The sequence below is a fragment of the Gymnoscopelus microlampas genome, assembly GCF_963454915.1.
Source record: "Gymnoscopelus microlampas genome assembly, chromosome: 23".
Taxonomy (NCBI): Eukaryota; Metazoa; Chordata; class Actinopteri; order Myctophiformes; family Myctophidae; genus Gymnoscopelus; species Gymnoscopelus microlampas.
Genome location: NC_139960.1, coordinates 25441141 through 25458640, shown reverse-complemented (window position 1 = coordinate 25458640; position 17500 = coordinate 25441141). Strand labels below are relative to the sequence as shown.

The window sequence follows — 17500 nt, the reverse complement described above, 5'->3', positions numbered from 1 at the left end:
CCCTGCGTACTGTGGTCCCTATTGCTGGTGTAGACAACCACATGCCTCCTCTGACACACATGGAGTCACCAGCCACTTCTTTTCACCTGACAGTGAGGGGTTTCATCAGGACAGCGCAACACGCACAGAGTTTCACACTGTCATCACCACCAGTTCCACTCTGCACTGAGCAATCAGTAGTGTAGCAGACAAGAATACAATCCCATGCAGGCTTCCCACCGCCAATTGTTTTTATCAGCAAACGCAGACCTCTGTGGTAATGGATGAGTTTTACATCCATGCCACCCAAATGCCCCTTCTTCCTTCAATGCTTCTTTCTTCTGTCTGTGCGTGCGTATGCTTCTCGGTCTTCTCCCACTTTCTTACTCTCTCCGTCACTAACTTAGTTTTTTGTTGTTGTTTGTTCTGTCTTATGAAGCGACTTTGAGCACCAAGAAAAGCGCTATATAAATTGGATGTTATTATTGTTATTACCCTAGCCTCTCTCTCTTCCTCTCTCTCAGAAACTCTGAGAAAGTCAGCGTGGGTGTTGTGAGCTTCGTGTGAAAGTTGCTCCTTCTGCCCCCCCTTCCTCTATGCCCCCCATCCTCTCTCTAGCTTCTGTAACTTAGTTGTTTTCTGTGGTGAAGTTCCTGATATCGACAACCCCTCCTCTCCCCCTGTTTCTTAAGTATTACTAACATCATTATAAACACACACACACACACACACACACACACACACACACACACACACACACACACACACACACACACACACACACACACACACACACACACACACACACACACACACACAGTGTTTTACAGCCTCGTCTCTGACTGTGGCACTGGGAGAAATAATGTGTGTGTGTGTGTGGTGCAGTAATAGCATTAGCTCTTCTCTGCTCTCATGTGAATTACATTTCCTATGGAGCTTTGTTCCTGTGGTGGAGCGGATACCAGGAAAACACACAAAACAACACACACCACACTATAAACAAGACACAAGCGCACACAGTCTGGCCCACTAAAAGGAAGTGAGGCCACTTAATTCTATAAAACAGTGATTCCCGACCCAAACTGTTCCCCACACAGCACAGGCCCTCGCTGAGTTGTTCAAAGGTACTCGAGCCAGTGTAATCCTCATCTACACAAAGTCCTACTCTCAGCACAGAGTGACAAACCACAAACTTTGAGCTGTACTGCTATACCATCAGGAGTAGCTTCATTCAAGCAATGTAACTGGTCAAAAAGCCTTCCCAATCCCAACTACACCATTGCTATTCTAACTACTGATGTAAGCGCAAAGCTAGTCAATTACAGTAGTATTACCTAATATAATAGCATTGAACTCTATTGTACCTGAATGACACTATGAGTGAATGTCCACTATTACAAAGGGAACTTCTCAGATTCATGTACATCAGTTGTGTCAAAAAGCCATAATAACAGTGAGGATGTTGAATAATATGTACAACACATTGTGTTATTATACCATAATACCGAGAGGCCGTATACTGCTGAATCACAAGGTGCTGTCTCCAACAGTATATTAATACAACTATAAATGCATCAAATCTCTGCATGTGTCCGCCTGTAATCCACCATGTATCCCGACAACCGCCCAACCGATCGAAAAACTGCATATATCATATCATGAACGCAACATCCAATCATACCCAAATAGGAATCACATGTTGCGGGGCCTTCGAGTGCACCTCCAAACAAACGCTGTCACTTCTGCTCATATGGTACGCCACAAACACGCACAGAACCATCTGTCCTATGAATTCTATTTCCCTGCAGCCTGCCCGTGTCCTGGCGGCTGCACCCGGCGAGGGCAAGCATGGGTTGGCAACCCGGCCTGGCGGAGAGCTACACTGAGGTGCACAATTTTCTGGATTTATTTATTTTTGCAGGTTACCATGACGATGATGAAAATGATGAATTCACAAGTGAAATGAACTATGCTTTCTTGTTTGCGCTGCATTTCATGTCATGAAAGGTGCTATACAAATAAAGTTTATTATTATTATTATTGTTCAGCACAACAGAGTTGGTGATACGGCATCCTCTTAGAATATTATTTTTCTTCTTCTATACATATCGTATGCATTTCACCAACATAGCTTTACTCTCTCTAGTCCCCTAGATTTGAATTACTTTTACTTCCTCTGTTACATGAAGCGCACGCGCGCTCACACACACACACACACACACACACACACACACACACACAGAGGAAGTGTGTGATAGAGCAGTGTGTAACAGAGTGACTTTGAGCAGACCCTCTTACTATCAGCACACAACTTCCACTATGACCATACTCGCACTAATACAAACACAGTGGTCGTGGCCCACAGTGCCAACTGCCCCACCCATACCCAGCCCCCCCAGGGTACAAATTGAGATGGCTGAGTCACACAGTTCTTTTTGATGATTCATCCTGAACTTAACCCATTAATCGCATCTGTGTCATTTTAGATTTTAGCTATAACCAATTACCATTATTTTATACAATTTTTTGTTCTTATACATTAATATAATATATATTCTTTGAATATATATTCTTTTAAAGCGAACATTTGTAACTCAAATCTTTGCTTCTGGGGGTCCCTGGAACTAAATATTTTGAGATGGGGGTCCGCGGCTTATACATATGATTTTGGGGGTCCCTGACATGAAAAGGTTGGAGCATCACTGATATAGCAACATAGGCCTACTGTTTTGAACACACACAACAGTTAACATTTTTACACCGAACACCACAGCAGCCCATGGCTGCTGTGGTGTTGTTGGGGAGTGTTGTTTCTGTCTGTTGTAAACTGTGCTCCGCTGTACCAAGTCTAATTCCTAACATGTTCACATGTCATGGCAATAAAGTCTTCTGATTCTGATTCTGATTCTGATTTGGCCGAGGACCACCATCTGAAAATATTTTGTTCCAGAGACCCCCATGAAGCAAAGATTTGAGTTACAAATGTTCGCTTTGAGCTTGTAGATCTGCCATTTTATTTTTGAATAGCCAAAGGAATCTAAAATGACACAGATATGTTCCCCGAGAGAGAGCATATTATGAAAGAAAGAAAGAACAACCTTTCTGATCGAGGAACAGAGATATACAGTAAGAGGTGGGGAAAGATGAACAGAGGGAGTGATGAACAGGTATAGAGGAGAGATAGTGGAAGATATGGAAAGAGAGATGAACAGAGCGATCTAGAGACCGATGAAGAGATGGAGGGATAGACGGTGGTTGTTTGTTAGTGTCTCTAACCTACTTTCCATCTCCTGGCTGAATAAGTCAACACTGCTGTACTTCCCCGGCACGCTAAATAATTCACTCACACACACACACACACACACACACACACACACACACACACACACACACACACACACACACACACACACACACACACACACACACACACACACACACACACACACACACACACACACACACACACACACACACACACACACACACACACAGTGATTGGCACAACATACACTCCTTCATTAGCAGAAGCAGTTTTTGTTGGTAAAGAAAAGAAAATGCAGTGTGGGGTAGTAGGGATGGGACGATATGAAAATGACATGTCACGATTATTGTGGCAAAAATAATTGCAATTAACGATAATCAAAATATGCTTAAAACTTAAAATGACACTTTTGTTAAAATCTCCACAATACGATTATTGTGAGTGTTTTTTATCACGATAAACGATTATAACTACATCCCTATGTGGAAGAGGGCTGTGAGCACAGCTTCTCTGCTACTGCCACTCGACGACGACACTCCACCCAACACACACACACACACACGGTAAAACAGGTCAACTCTAACAAACGTGACAGAGGAAAGCTGCTGCAAAACAGCACACATTGACATGGTCTATCTCCCTCTGTCTTTCTGTTCCCCCTCTTTCCATCACTGTACACTGGAAAATCCAGTGTTTAAATTTAACTCTAGCCGTGTATAAATGGACCCTTATGGGTCCCTCGAGACTACCCAGCAGCATTGTATTTCATCCTTGCCAGAAAACACAATGAAAACAGTAGAGAACTACAATGCTGTCATTGGATACTGGGGAAGTACAGCAGTGGTTCTCAAAGTGGGGTCCGGGAACCCCAGGGGTCCTTGAGGGAGGCTTCAGGTGCTCCCTAGGAAAATTGGTTAATATACAGTAGCATCAAAATAATTTTAAACACTTAAACCCTATATACATCGACTATTTGAAAACCAACATGTTAACAATGCAAGGCGTTGTGAGCTTATAGAAATCTTGAAAAACAATGTGAAGCTTTTTGAATATTTATGAAACATTTCAACTTACACAAAACTTAACACAAATCTTGTCCCTGGCACAGAATATTTTCAGATGGGGGTCCGCAACTGAATACATATTCATTTGGGGGTCCTTCATATGAATACGATTGAGAACCACTGCAATACAACACATTTAACTGATTTTTGAATCCCAGTACAAACACAGAGACACTATTTATCATTTGACAACTTTTTTCTTCACAAGAAATTCAAGAGACTGGGGTTTGAATCTTCCACGGTGCATCTGGCTTGGCCAGGCGCTGCAACAAACACAATTGGCCATGTTGAGGGTGAGAAGCCAGGTGGGGAGAGAGCCTGTTCAGCGGGTGAGCAGAACTGGAAAGAATAGCGTGTTCCTCCATATCATATGCTTTACGTTACCGTCTTGATCGCCATTTTCAGGCTTCTGCTAGGCCAACATAACGCCTCAGCACAACTCCATAAAGTCATGGGTGACAGTCAAAAATGCAGCAGCCTCAATAAATAGTGTGTGGCACAAAGCCACACGCTGGCGTTTTGCCCATGTGGCTTAAAAAGGGCAAAACTCTATGTGCCATCATATCTTTAGAGCAATGGCTTTTGTGAATCAGACCTTGAGCGGGTGCAAGTGATGTGCAATTCATAGTGCTCTCCGCAGCCCCAATCCATTCATTGTGAATTTGACCATTAGTATTTTATAGTATAGGCTTATATAACATGAAGCTTCATAATGGATGTGACTAGGGCTGCAACTATAGATTATTTTCTTAGTGATTAATCTATTACATATTGATTATATGAAAAGCAGGTTTTATTTGAATCATTATCTATCAACAAATGGACGTGTAAAAAAATCGAATTGATTATTTTATAAATCAACTACATCAACTAGTTTGATTAACCACTTAAGCCCTACTTTATAATTTGTTGTACAACGATCACAATGTCGCACTCAATGCATTGCAACGCATTGTAAGCTTGTAGATCTACTATTTTTTAAACATTTTGAATGTTTTCGACTAAACTAGGGATGCCAGGCTGAAAGTTTACTGTTGCAGGCAGCCCTATTTGACTTTACGATATATTTATGCTACTCCATTAATCGATTTTTGAATTAACTTTATGTTATAGAATCATAATATATATGATTAGATAACTCTTGGATCAGTTTAGTCTGTGGTAGCGAGTAGCAACACACAGTAGCAGACAGGAAATGATACACAGACCCACCCTGGTCACTAGTATGACTCAAGGCTATGGACTCCCTGTGTGTACTGTGCGTGTGTGCGTGCGTGCATCTGTGCGTGTGCATGTGTCCTTATCAGCTACACATGTCAGGCTAACATTTTGCTTGATGACCAACATTAGTCACCATACCAAGCACTCACACACACACACACACACACACACACACACACACACACACACACACACACTTCCACTGAGCAACCAATATAGGTCAGTGGAACAGAATGACAGAGTGAACAGGAGAATGGGGTAATGGACACACACACACTCGCGCATACACATTCACACACACAAATCTATGGTACAGGGGCTGAGTAATTACCCGGCAACCACTGGAGCAAAGCAGGAAGGGCTCTGGTTAATTACCCATCAGGCTGAGTGTGCGTGTGTGTGTATGTGTGTGTGTATATATATATATATCAGTATGGTCAGGCGAACTGTAGGAAACACCTGGGCAGTACAGAGCATGCTCAGTACATCCAGCTGATCAAAACCACAAAGAAACATCACATCTGGTTACCCACTTCCTGCGGCAACAAATCTCAGACCCGGTCCACAAATGCGCGCACACACACACACACACACACACACACACACACACACACACACACACACACACACACACACACACACACACACACACACACACACACACACACACACACACACACACACACACACACACACACACACACACACACAGTGTCCTGTGTGTGTGTGTGTGTGTGTGTGTGTGTGTGTGTGTGTGTGTGTGTGTGCGCGCAAAGTGCAAACTTGCGTAAAACAGTAGAAGAAGAGGCTAGAATAACAGCCATGACTGAGAGTGATAATGCTTTCCTAAAACAATCAAGTAATGGGACTTATGGGAGACAATAGTTTATGATTTTGACAATGGTTTTGTTGTTCCACTCCACCTACAAGCCTCATATCAACAGAAATATTAGTTGCCATGGAATTGATACATCATCAGCCCGACTGAGAAGGTAATTAACAGGCCAGCGTTAGTGGTGGTTCCCTCAAAAGCAATCTAGGAACCCATCTGCAAAAAAATAAAATGAGTTACTGGCTGCTGAATCTGTCTTGAGAGATTACCTCAAAAGTAACACTCACATTACAGTATAAAGTTTCAGTACTGTTTTACTACATACCAGCACTTGTGAATTTGACATGGACTCTGGTTTAGTAGTCCTACACTGTACACACCATAACCACATAATACTGTAGTATATTGATAAGCTCTGTACATTTATTTTAAAGACAACAGCCTACAGCAGAACCCAAAGCATACTATCACATCTGATATCCATTTCGCCTTCACACTCGCAGTTGCATAAACAGGGCCTACTGGAAGTGGAAACCAAATTACTTGAAGTCAAACTAGCTGCTTAGCAGAAATGGGAAAAATAATTGTAATATATTTTAAACTGAAATGACAAACCAATGACAGATTCCTGTCACAACTTTTGCAAGGCGGAAATACAGCCTGTAGCATTCAAAGTTTGTGGAAGAAAGACTAGGAATTAGATAGGGTTCTTGATTTCAGCCCGAGCCACCCAAGACCCTAAGGATTCATGTTGAATAATATGTATTCTAATTGGTTGGGTTACGGGGCTCGGGTTACGCAAAATTGGGTTTTTTCTTTATTAAAAATATTATGTATTATCATCATCATTATTACTTTTATCGTTTTACCTTTATCTATTTATTGACTCTAATACAAATACGAGTGCTAGTTCTCAGAAAAAAAGGCATTATCCTAGAGTACAACTTAACATCTGATCTCATAATTCAATAATAATTAAAAAAATATTATCTTAAATAGTGGAGAAAAAAAGTGATTACAGCGAGTCCAATTGAAGTTAATTTTGAATTAAACATTTTGTGCAGAAAGTACAATATAACCTCTTATTTACGAATACTCCTGTGATTTTATACATCAATGGTTATGCTGTTATGGAATAAATGTATGCGCAATAATCATGATAATGGATGGAATGGAATGTATCATCAAAATCTATAATTGTTACATCCCTAGTGAGTGTGTGTGTTATACGTCTCAGTTTCCCCACTCTGAAAATTGAACGAGTGAGTCTCTCACACACACACACACACACACACACACACACACACACACACACACACACACACACACACACACACACACACACACACACACACACACACACACACACACACACACACACACAAAATATTCCTTTTGTCTAGTTTTTATTAAGGTACAACTTTCCATTGAAGGCCACAAATCAGGGAGTCAGATCACTTTTTGCAAACATCACTGACCAGTCAATACATACTGGATGGATGGATGGACAGACACACACACTCAGTAGAGCAATACAGAGAGGAACCCCGGAGGCACTGGAAATGCAAACTCCATTTCTCTCACTCACACACACACACACACACACACACACACAGCGTGTTTGGCATTTTGGCATCTAATTTCCAAGCCTCCCCTGAGAGTTTTATGTCTGCCAGACAGGAGGCGTGTGTGTGTGTGTGTGTGTGTGTGTGTGTGTGTGTGTGTGTGTGTGTGTGTGTGTGTGTGTGTGTGTGTGTGTGTGTGTGTGTGTGTGTGTGTGTGTGTGTCTTCCTGCTCTTTGATGTCCTGCTCCTGAGTCATCAGCTTGCAGAGGTAGAGAGTATGTGTGTACACACACACACACACACACACACACACACACACACACACACGTCTAAACCTTGTCTAGACTGCCATGGTGTGCCTAGAGTTATGTGAGCATGCTTGTCCATGCAACCGTATGTGTGTATCCACATCTGTAAAGAGTGTGCGTGTGTGTGTGTGTGTGTGTGTGTTCCATATGTTTTAGATCCACTCGTCAAATTCAGAATGAACCATATTCACACACTGGCTGTTTTGCTTTTACGTTATACTCTAGGCCCTAGGGAAAGGTTACTCAAAATTCATCTCCTGTCCAGGCAAAAGCATTGATGGTAAATAAGTGAACAGATTAGATCCCAAAGTCATGACCTATAAAAAAAACGTTACTGCTGTTTGTAACCACTTTACAACAAAACATGAACACACCACTAGACACACAGACAGATGGAGTTGGATAAGAAATGATCTCAGAATAATTCCATTTATAACCTCCTGTGTAAACTCACTGCAGCAGCGCTCTCATAAATCAACATTATGTATAATGCCATTATTATATAATTACCGCTTTATTAGACTCTGGGGAAAATGAATGCATACATGAGAACAGAGACTAAACGGGGCTATAGAGGGAGAGAGAGATTGTATTTTCTATACAAGTGTCCCTATTCTCTCATTAGTTGCACACAGGACTTATGTTACAGGAGGGCTGTATTATTAATATCATCTAATAATTTTCCTTCATATCTTTGTTGCTCCTTGTGCTTTTCGGTACCATTATCTTTGCTATGTAACAGCCTCTGAGATTATGGTGTACCTCTGTCAGTTTGATGGTTGTTAGACTAACCCTTGTGTAATGGTTAGGAGATGAGGGGAGGGTGCAACAGCTGACCAAATATGAATCATGAATTTATTGCCAAGTTTCATGGTATGTACCTAAATGATTTTTCGATTACGTTTGATTAATTGTGTGGTTGCCGTAGTTGTCTGTGCATGCCTGTGCGGATATGTGCATGTTGGCCCATTTAATTTAGATGTGTGTATGCATGTCTTTAGGCGTGTAATGTATGTGCATGTTTTTAAGTGTATACATGTTTAGCTGTGCATGTATTTAGATGTGAGCAATGTACATGTTGCTCTCTCTCTCTCTCTGTGTGTGTGTGTGTGTGTGTGTGTGTGTGTGTGTGTGTGTGTGTGTGTGTGTGTGTGTGTGTGTGTGTGTGTGTGTGTGTGTGTGTGTGTGTGTGTGTGTGTGTGTGTGTGTGTGTGTGTGTGTGTGTGTGTGTGTGTGTGTGTGTGTGTGTGTGTGTGTGTGTGTGTGTGTGTGTGTGTGTGTGTGTGTGTGTGTGTGTGTGTGTGTGTGTGTGTGTGTGTGTGTCACCACTGCTAAACTCACCAAAGCTGAAGAGAATAGTAGAAACTACAACTATTGATGTGTGTGTGTGTGTGTGTGTGTGTGTGTGTGTGTGTGTGTGTGTGTGTGTGTGTGTGTGTGTGTGTGTGTGTGTGTGTGTGTGTGTGTGTGTGTGTGTGTGTGTGACAGTCAGGTGTGTTTTTATTCACCCTCAGTTATACTCATCACCTACTCTCAATTATAATGCAGCGGTTCTCCTGCTATACCTCTATATGCAGACATTAACACATCAATACCAGGCAGGAACTGCTATTGATCAGAGAGAGAGCATGATAGTAAATTAGGGTGTATTTAAAATGTAATAATAAAAGAAAGATGGAAAGAGACAAACGTGTGGGTATGTATGCATTCATTATTTGTACATACATTGTATAATAATAACGGTTGCGGTACATATGGAATAAAACACACAGACTGAGCAGAGATAGGCATGTGGCCAACTCTGGAGCCCAGAAGCACAGTTTATCAAACAGGCCTGTAAATTATAGCTACATATCAGTATACAGGCTTTCATAGCAGCATATAATCTACCTGCTAGGTCAGCACGGTCCTGTGATTAGGTCTACATGGAACACATGCAGCAGTGTCTATTTAAATATGGGTCTGGACACACAAATCTACTCTCTCCGTTGACGAAAGGGCTAACTACCCGGATGATCAACCAACCAACAACCAGTATCTCTATCAAAATATCTATCCATCTAACCATCTAAAAACCCCTCAATGTTTCGTAATATCTGAGGATTTTTTCTGTGTGGCTGCAGAGAAAACTAGAAAGAGGATCTCTGTGGAGCGCATATCCCTGCAACGCTGGGTTGCCTAGCCAGGGCTGTGTAAGTCGGGGGCTGCCACCGTCAGGACCATGGACCAAGCTGCTGGTGTGGGGAAAAATAACATTTCTACAACATGCGGTGAAACTTTGCGCATTTGTGTCATCCACGAGGGGCAAAAGGCAAAGTGCTTTTGGAGATGCACTCCAATGCTGCTCCATAGAAGCCCCTCAACAAGCGATTTCACTTTGGGGTTGAATGGATGTTGCGTTATGCGTTCATGATTTATACCATTTACCAAGACATAGGCCCCTCCCAGCGTCCCACTAATTTTGTTTGCCAATTCAACCTTCGCTAAGCTCCACCGCCACCACTCTGCAGCTCTGGGTCTGGCAAGCAGCACAGACATCGACTTGCTTTCGAAATCACGGAATTTGGAGCCAGAGCTTCAAAATATCATGGTTTCATAACAATCATCAACAAGGCCTGCACTAGCCTATGATTTCAGCTTGGGAAAAGGGATGACTGCAATGTGCTGTCGCAGGTCCCACAGCACCTCAGTGTTATCGTGGTATTCCTTTTCCTGCTATTTATGTTGCAAATTATTATTGTGTGTGTGCGGGCAATTTCACTTTGACAGCTATGACATGTGACGGTAGCACGCCAGGACCACAATGGAAACAAGTCCCCAGGACTCTTTTGTGATATCTTTTTAGCCTAAATGTCTGACTGTTTCGTGTATTGTTTACATTTCTGACTAATAAAGTATTCAATCAATTAAAGCACACCAGGCCATATACCAGATGGCACCACCATGAGGCTCTTCCTTGGCCTACTGGCGTAAGTTTGACGCTGATTGGTCCATTGGTTTCTTAGATTAGACAGACGAGACAGGCACATAAACACAAAACCGTAACCAAACATAATTAATATACCAAAGAATATATAAAATAATTCACCCTGACCTCTTTTGAGATCTTATCTGTCTTTGTTTCGTGTGTCAATTGTCTGTTGCAGGATCTCTGTAGGATCAGAGGTATATTTTCCATTCACTGTGATTCACTGACCAATTATTTGTAATGACTGCTGATCTAGGGATTAGAAATTAATCTGTGTGTGTGTTGTAAGCTACAGGATATCGATGTGTGTTGTAAGTTACAGGATATAATAGCAACAGCTACATGGCTTCAATGTTAAGTGTATAATGTTGTGTGTCAGTACATTTCTACACCACTGCCAACAAGATATTTGTCCATGACTGTTGGCATTTAGGTGACAGATGAAGTAAGGTTGGCGTTCTGTTCCTTATGGTTCCTAACAGATAAGAATCATTAGTGTGATTTGATGAACTGCAGGAATAGACAACATACGTACATAAAGACACTGTTTCCAAAGACGCTTATTAATACAATAAAAAAATATTTCTGTGACAAGTTACTGCTGTCAAGGGGGCTCCGATGGCCTAGTAGTGGTTAAGGCCCGTACCACATATTGGCTCTAAGGCAGCTTGACAGCGTGCCACTCCCTGTCTCTCTCCTGTTTCCTGTCACTCTACAAATAAAGGCAGAAAAGCCTAAAAAATATATTCCAAATGTTTTTATTGCTGTCAATACAAGACAAATAGCTTTCCATAGTTAATATCTTTCATAATTGTATATGCATTTATTTTGTATTCATGTTGTACAGTGTCCTACTCCTAGTAGTAGTTAGTAGTAGTAGGCTATATTCATCATATAGAAAACATGATATTCTAATAGCTGGCATGATGTCAAAGACATTATGGGATATTACAATATTAGTAATATAAAGACATTTGTTACCTCTGGCAGAGGTTATCTTTTTGCCCCCGTTTATCTGTGAACAGCTAATCTTTGGCACCACTGGAACGATGGGCATGCATGACACTTTGCACGCACACTCCCAGTAGGCCATGGAAGAACCCCAGCTACAATTCAGTCAGATTGTTCATATTCCATCCCGATTGGCTACGATTAACTTCCAAAGTTTGTGGACCCTGGATAGCCAACCCGGCCTGGCGGAGATCTGCAATCTGAGGACTTGGGTGTGCACTTTTCTAGTTTAAAAATTAGCTACCTTTCTGGGAGCAGGATGATCTATCTTTCAAATGACAGTAGAATTTCAGATAGAATTTTTTACCATCCACGATGCCTCAGTCGGCATGTCATTTTGATTTTGGTGTAGAACCCACTGAATGTCACAAACCTTTTCTAGAGTAGCATTTCTGATTTTAATAGATGGTATGACAGAGAGTGGATAAAGAGTGAGGCTATAACACAGGTTAGGAGAAGTGGGATTCAAACCTGTAAAGCTTCACTGTTATTTATATGCCAATGTGGCTAGAGCACATACATGTGGCATACGCATATACTGACACAAAAAAACGCCCCCACGATGTCTTCACATTTATGTTACAGAGGCTAAAAAAAGTCCCAGTCTCCTTATGTGGGCGACAGTATAGCTGTGAAAGGCTTTGAATGACTGCAGGACTAAGCATATAATCTATGACTCTGGCCAAGTACAGCCCTATAATTAAGTCTATAAAATACACCCTATATATAGACAACAATATGAGGCAAAAAGAATGTGTGTTTTGTGGAGCTTCAAGTTGCTCTGCGGGTCAAGATGCCCGCTGTGTGCTTGCGGTGTTGCAAGTCTAAGTCCAGCTCTAAACCTAGTGTCGCACAATGTTGTGCAAAACTGTCTTGAAGACATGTGAGGTAATGTGTAAGTGTAACACTCGAACATTACCTTGGATTTTCCCTCTGAGATAATGTCTCTCCTAGTCTCCCTAACCACTTAAACCCTATATACTTAGTTGACTGGGGTCCCCCCCCAGGGCTCTACCCTTAGCCCCCAAACCACTTAGCCGAAAATAGCCAATCTACAAGCTCACAACGACCTCGCGACACAGCTTGTAGATCGGCTTGGGAATACAAGTGAGAAATCGATTAATACTTCAAATCTTCTTCAAATCCATTCCCAGTATAAAAGGGAGGGAAAACAGCAACAGTAGCCACTAGCCAGCAGTCCAAAAGGCCCAGTAGTCAAGTCTCAGGACCTCTCCTACAGTACATCCATAACACACTTCCTCAATGCCTCTCAGTCCAACGCCCCTGGTAGGAGCAGTTGCGCAACATCCGCTCTCTCTCTCACACACACACACACACACACACACACACACACACACACTACACCTACAGTACACCTACAGACCTCAATTCTGACACACACAAAAGGAGAGAATTGCTCAAATTGCTTTCTTTAAATATGATGTGAACATGTCAAATGCACTGCTTTGTTATCATGAGTTTGTCAGTGAGACAAGAGGAAAGCTCCAGTTTTGCAGCCAGAACAGAGTTATGAAATGTACCAGAAAGAATGTTGCAAGCTCCAGCAAGCAAGCAAGCTTGCTGCAAGTAGGCAGGGATGTGTCTTTTGTGTGTCTTTTGTGTGTGTGTGTGTGTGTGTGTGTGTGTGTGTGTGTGTGTGTGTGTGTGTGTGTGTGTGTGTGTGTGTGTGTGTGTGTGTGTGTTAAAGATACATGGAATCATTAAGACCAAAACAAAAAACACACAGATTAAACCTCATATTAATGGACAGTGTACTAGTGTAATTATTTTTTTCAGATTGTAGTTTAGGTATAGTCTTCATGCAATGTATGTGTTTTATTATCTTGCTTTTGCAACACTGTTACTATTTGACAGGCATGGTGTTGGAACTGGGAGGGGAGGAGGGGAGTCAAACTTGGTGATTGTTGTGCACATATGCCTTGTTATCTACGAATCCTTCCTCCCCAAACACACCACAAGCAACAAATAAACGAAAGCCATCAGAATGTCAACAACAAACTCATCCAGCAGCACTAAAACAGAGCTGTTTACATTGAAGCAAACGTAAAAACGTGTCAATGCAGACCACCAACCATGTATATGTTCACACCAGGCAGTTAGCTTTTAGCCTGCAGCTAACAACATAGCCAAATATACTGTGCTAACACAATAAAATGTACCCTCTTATCGGGTTTTTATAAACGATACAGATATTGTCTTCAGTAACGTCTTGTGGATAGCAAGTTGTTGACAATATTAGATTGTAACGACTCTTAACGAGTAATAATGTATCCTCACATCTGGTTTACACTGTAGCCACACATGAGTGCTGTAAAACCCACCCACTGGCCTAGGCTACTGTAAACCCATTGACATGACAACTAGAACTGCTCAACCAACACAATTCAAACAGTATAATATACAAAACTACAAACAAGGTATTATGGTGATTAATGAACGTGCTTTGTTGGCCATGTAGGAGGACACCGGGTGGTGCCCCTGTGTTGGCTGTGCGTTGGGGGCACTGTCCACTGCAGTGGTTCTCAAAGTGAGGTCCAGGGACTCACAAGGTTGAGGTTCCTTGAGGGGGTTCTAATTGACCCTTACAACGTCTGTAACTCCGACAGTATACAAATGGAATCAAATGGACCCGTTGTATAGCCTACTGTCCGAGTTGAGAGCGGTCCTTGACATTTTAAAAGTTTGAGAACCACCGGTCTATTGTATGACATTTAGGACACATTTTAATCACTGACGTTTGCCCTTTAGCCCCTTTTCCCTGTATGTATCTTTTTGACGTTGTTTGAGAAACAATGCTAGGCCCCGACCTAAGCCTGGACGTGGGAGTGAGACCTAGGGGAGGTCGGGTCGGCTTTCTGAACACAGCCTCGTAGGGTGGGGGTGAGGGCAGGGGTAAATGGATAGGTACAAGAAGTGAGGGAATAAATAGTAGAATAGGAGAGGACATAAGAATGTAAAGTGGCTGTGGAAGGGAGATAATGTGCGATTCGGAGAGGGGGGGACAGAGGGAGGCCAGCGTTGCCATGTCCACTTATTATAAGCGACTTAGCGCTTGTTTTTCTGTAAAGTCGCTTGTAAATATTGGTAGTTTTGCGGGTTGCGGTTTTTTTTGGCTTATTTTTAAAGCGTAGTTGCTTATTTGGGATTGTTTCTAAAGCGTAGTTGCTTGTTTGGGCTTGCTTCCTAATGTTGTTTAAACCAGTGTTTCATTTTCAAGTCGAGGACCCCCAAATTATAGATTTGTCTGCAGACACCCATCTGAAAACATGTTATCACATTTTTGTCCAAGATTTATTTTGAAAAAAGCAGATCTACACGCTGAGCTTGTAGATCCGATGTCTAATAGGTTTTAAAGGTCTCATGTGGCCTAGTCGCTTCTTTTGGGCTTGTTTTCCTAGACCTGGTTGCTCGTTTCTCTCGCAAAATCTGGCAACACTGGAGGTGAGGAAGAAGGGATAGCCTCCTCCTGGGGGAATAACATGGGACACTGACAGTGGGATTGGGAAAGGGGCAAACAGACGCGTTACAGTGTGAGAAGGAGTGAGTTATATGATACTACGTTCTCAAGCTGGGGTCCAGGGACCCCCAGGGGTCCTGGAGGAGTTACAGGACTACAACTCTGAGACAAATGTACATTTGTACACTCTCACAGTTAGGATTTCATACTATAGATTGGGGTCCCAGAGATCAAAATGGTATCAAATGGGGGTCCATAGGCCTAGTGCTTATCAAACTGGGGGTCCTTAAAATTAAATAGTTTGAGAACCACGGTACTAGGGTACAGAGAAAAGGGTCTGGGTGGGTGACGATGAGGGGGACAACACATTACATTAGGTTTCAGCTGGGCAAAATGGGCAATAAGTTGGTAGAGGAGATAGAGAATAGAGGGCGGCAGACAGGGGGAAGCTTTGGGGAATTTAATGGAGAGAGAGTGATATAGAAAGAGGGTAACAGGATAGGTGGTCACTAGGGACATATGGGCACTTCGATGTAAAATTGGCTATTTTGTCCAAAATGTTGGGAAAAAAATAATAATGTAAAGCATACATGATGTGAACATGCACGGTACATCATTATCAGACTTAATTGTATATCCTTCAACCTCTTGTTTATGCCCCAAAATGACTGGATATACAGGTTTTGTAGCATTTGTAGAAATATTAGACCTTAATTGTCAAACGTTTAAGCATGTTCTAATCAAGTATACTTTAAAACATTTTCCAAATATATATATATTACCATTTTGGACAAAATAGCCAATTCTACATCGAGGTGCCCAGATGTCCGTAATGCCCACCTATCCTGTTACCAGGGATAGTCTCCACTGTATCTCTCAGGGTAATGGAGAGAGTGATATAGAAAGAGAGGGAGAGAGAAGGAAGAGGGGGTTAAGGAAGAAGGGAATAGCTTCCACTGTTTCTCTCGCTCAGGGTAATGCCGTGAGACCCACCATGAAGTCGCTGCCGAAGTTGTCCTCTCCTCTGTCGTCCCCCTCTCTCATGGCGATCACCCCCTGGATAAACTTTCTCAGGATGCTCGGCTGGTCCATCCTTTCCTTCCCACGCTGCTTTCCTCTTATAAATAAGACCAGAATACCCAGAAATAATAATAATAATTAAAAAAGAAACACGGGGAGGGGAAGGGGGGTAAATAAATAAAATTCAAGACTCGTCCCAGCAGATGATCATCGTTTCAACACCCCCTTTGCCTTTTTTATCGTCCCATGTTCTCTCCTGTCCTCTCTCTCTCTCTCTCTCTCTCTTTTTTTCTCCTTCGTTTGCTTGTTTTCTCAACGATATATTCCCAAAAGCGGTGGATGGCGTCCTCTTCTCCTTTGGGTGTAAATTTGTAAACGTGGCTTGACGCTTTGTTGCATAAACTCTTGAAATACTTGTCCCTGGAATAATAAGAAAAAAGACAGGAACAAAAAAAAACCTAGTCTAGTAGTCAATCTAGCTACCCCTCCCTGTCTCAGCCGGGTTGCCACATTCACACGCACTGTTGTAACTCGTTATTCTTCACTGGAGAGAGAAGAACATCCGGACCTGGGCGAAAAGCCGCTGTGAAAGCAGCGTTGCCAGGTTTTGGGAGAGAAACAAGCAACCAGGTCTAGGAAAACAAGCCCAAAAAATTAAGAAGCGATGAGGCTACATGAGCCCTTTAAACCGTTGGCTATTTTCAAAAAATCACTGAAAATGTGAAAAATGCAACAGAAATCTTGTATGTGGGTCCCTGGCATAAAATATTTTCAGATGGGGGTCCGCAG

At 42.2% G+C, this 17500-nt stretch overlaps 1 protein-coding gene across 5 annotated transcripts in view; it reads right to left on the bottom strand.

The window, feature by feature from the left end:
• Positions 1-17240, bottom strand: part of ptpn12 (protein tyrosine phosphatase non-receptor type 12) — a 41553-nt gene extending 24313 nt beyond the window's left edge. For all 5 annotated transcript variants that reach the window (XM_084050022.1, XM_084050021.1, XM_084050023.1 and 2 more), the window contains exon 1: positions 16685-17240. In XM_084050022.1, coding sequence (XP_083906148.1) covers positions 16685-16783 — 99 coding nt within the window. In that variant the 5' untranslated portion in view covers positions 16784-17240. The remainder of the gene's footprint in view (positions 1-16684) is intronic.
• Between the last annotated feature and the right edge of the window lie 260 nt (positions 17241-17500).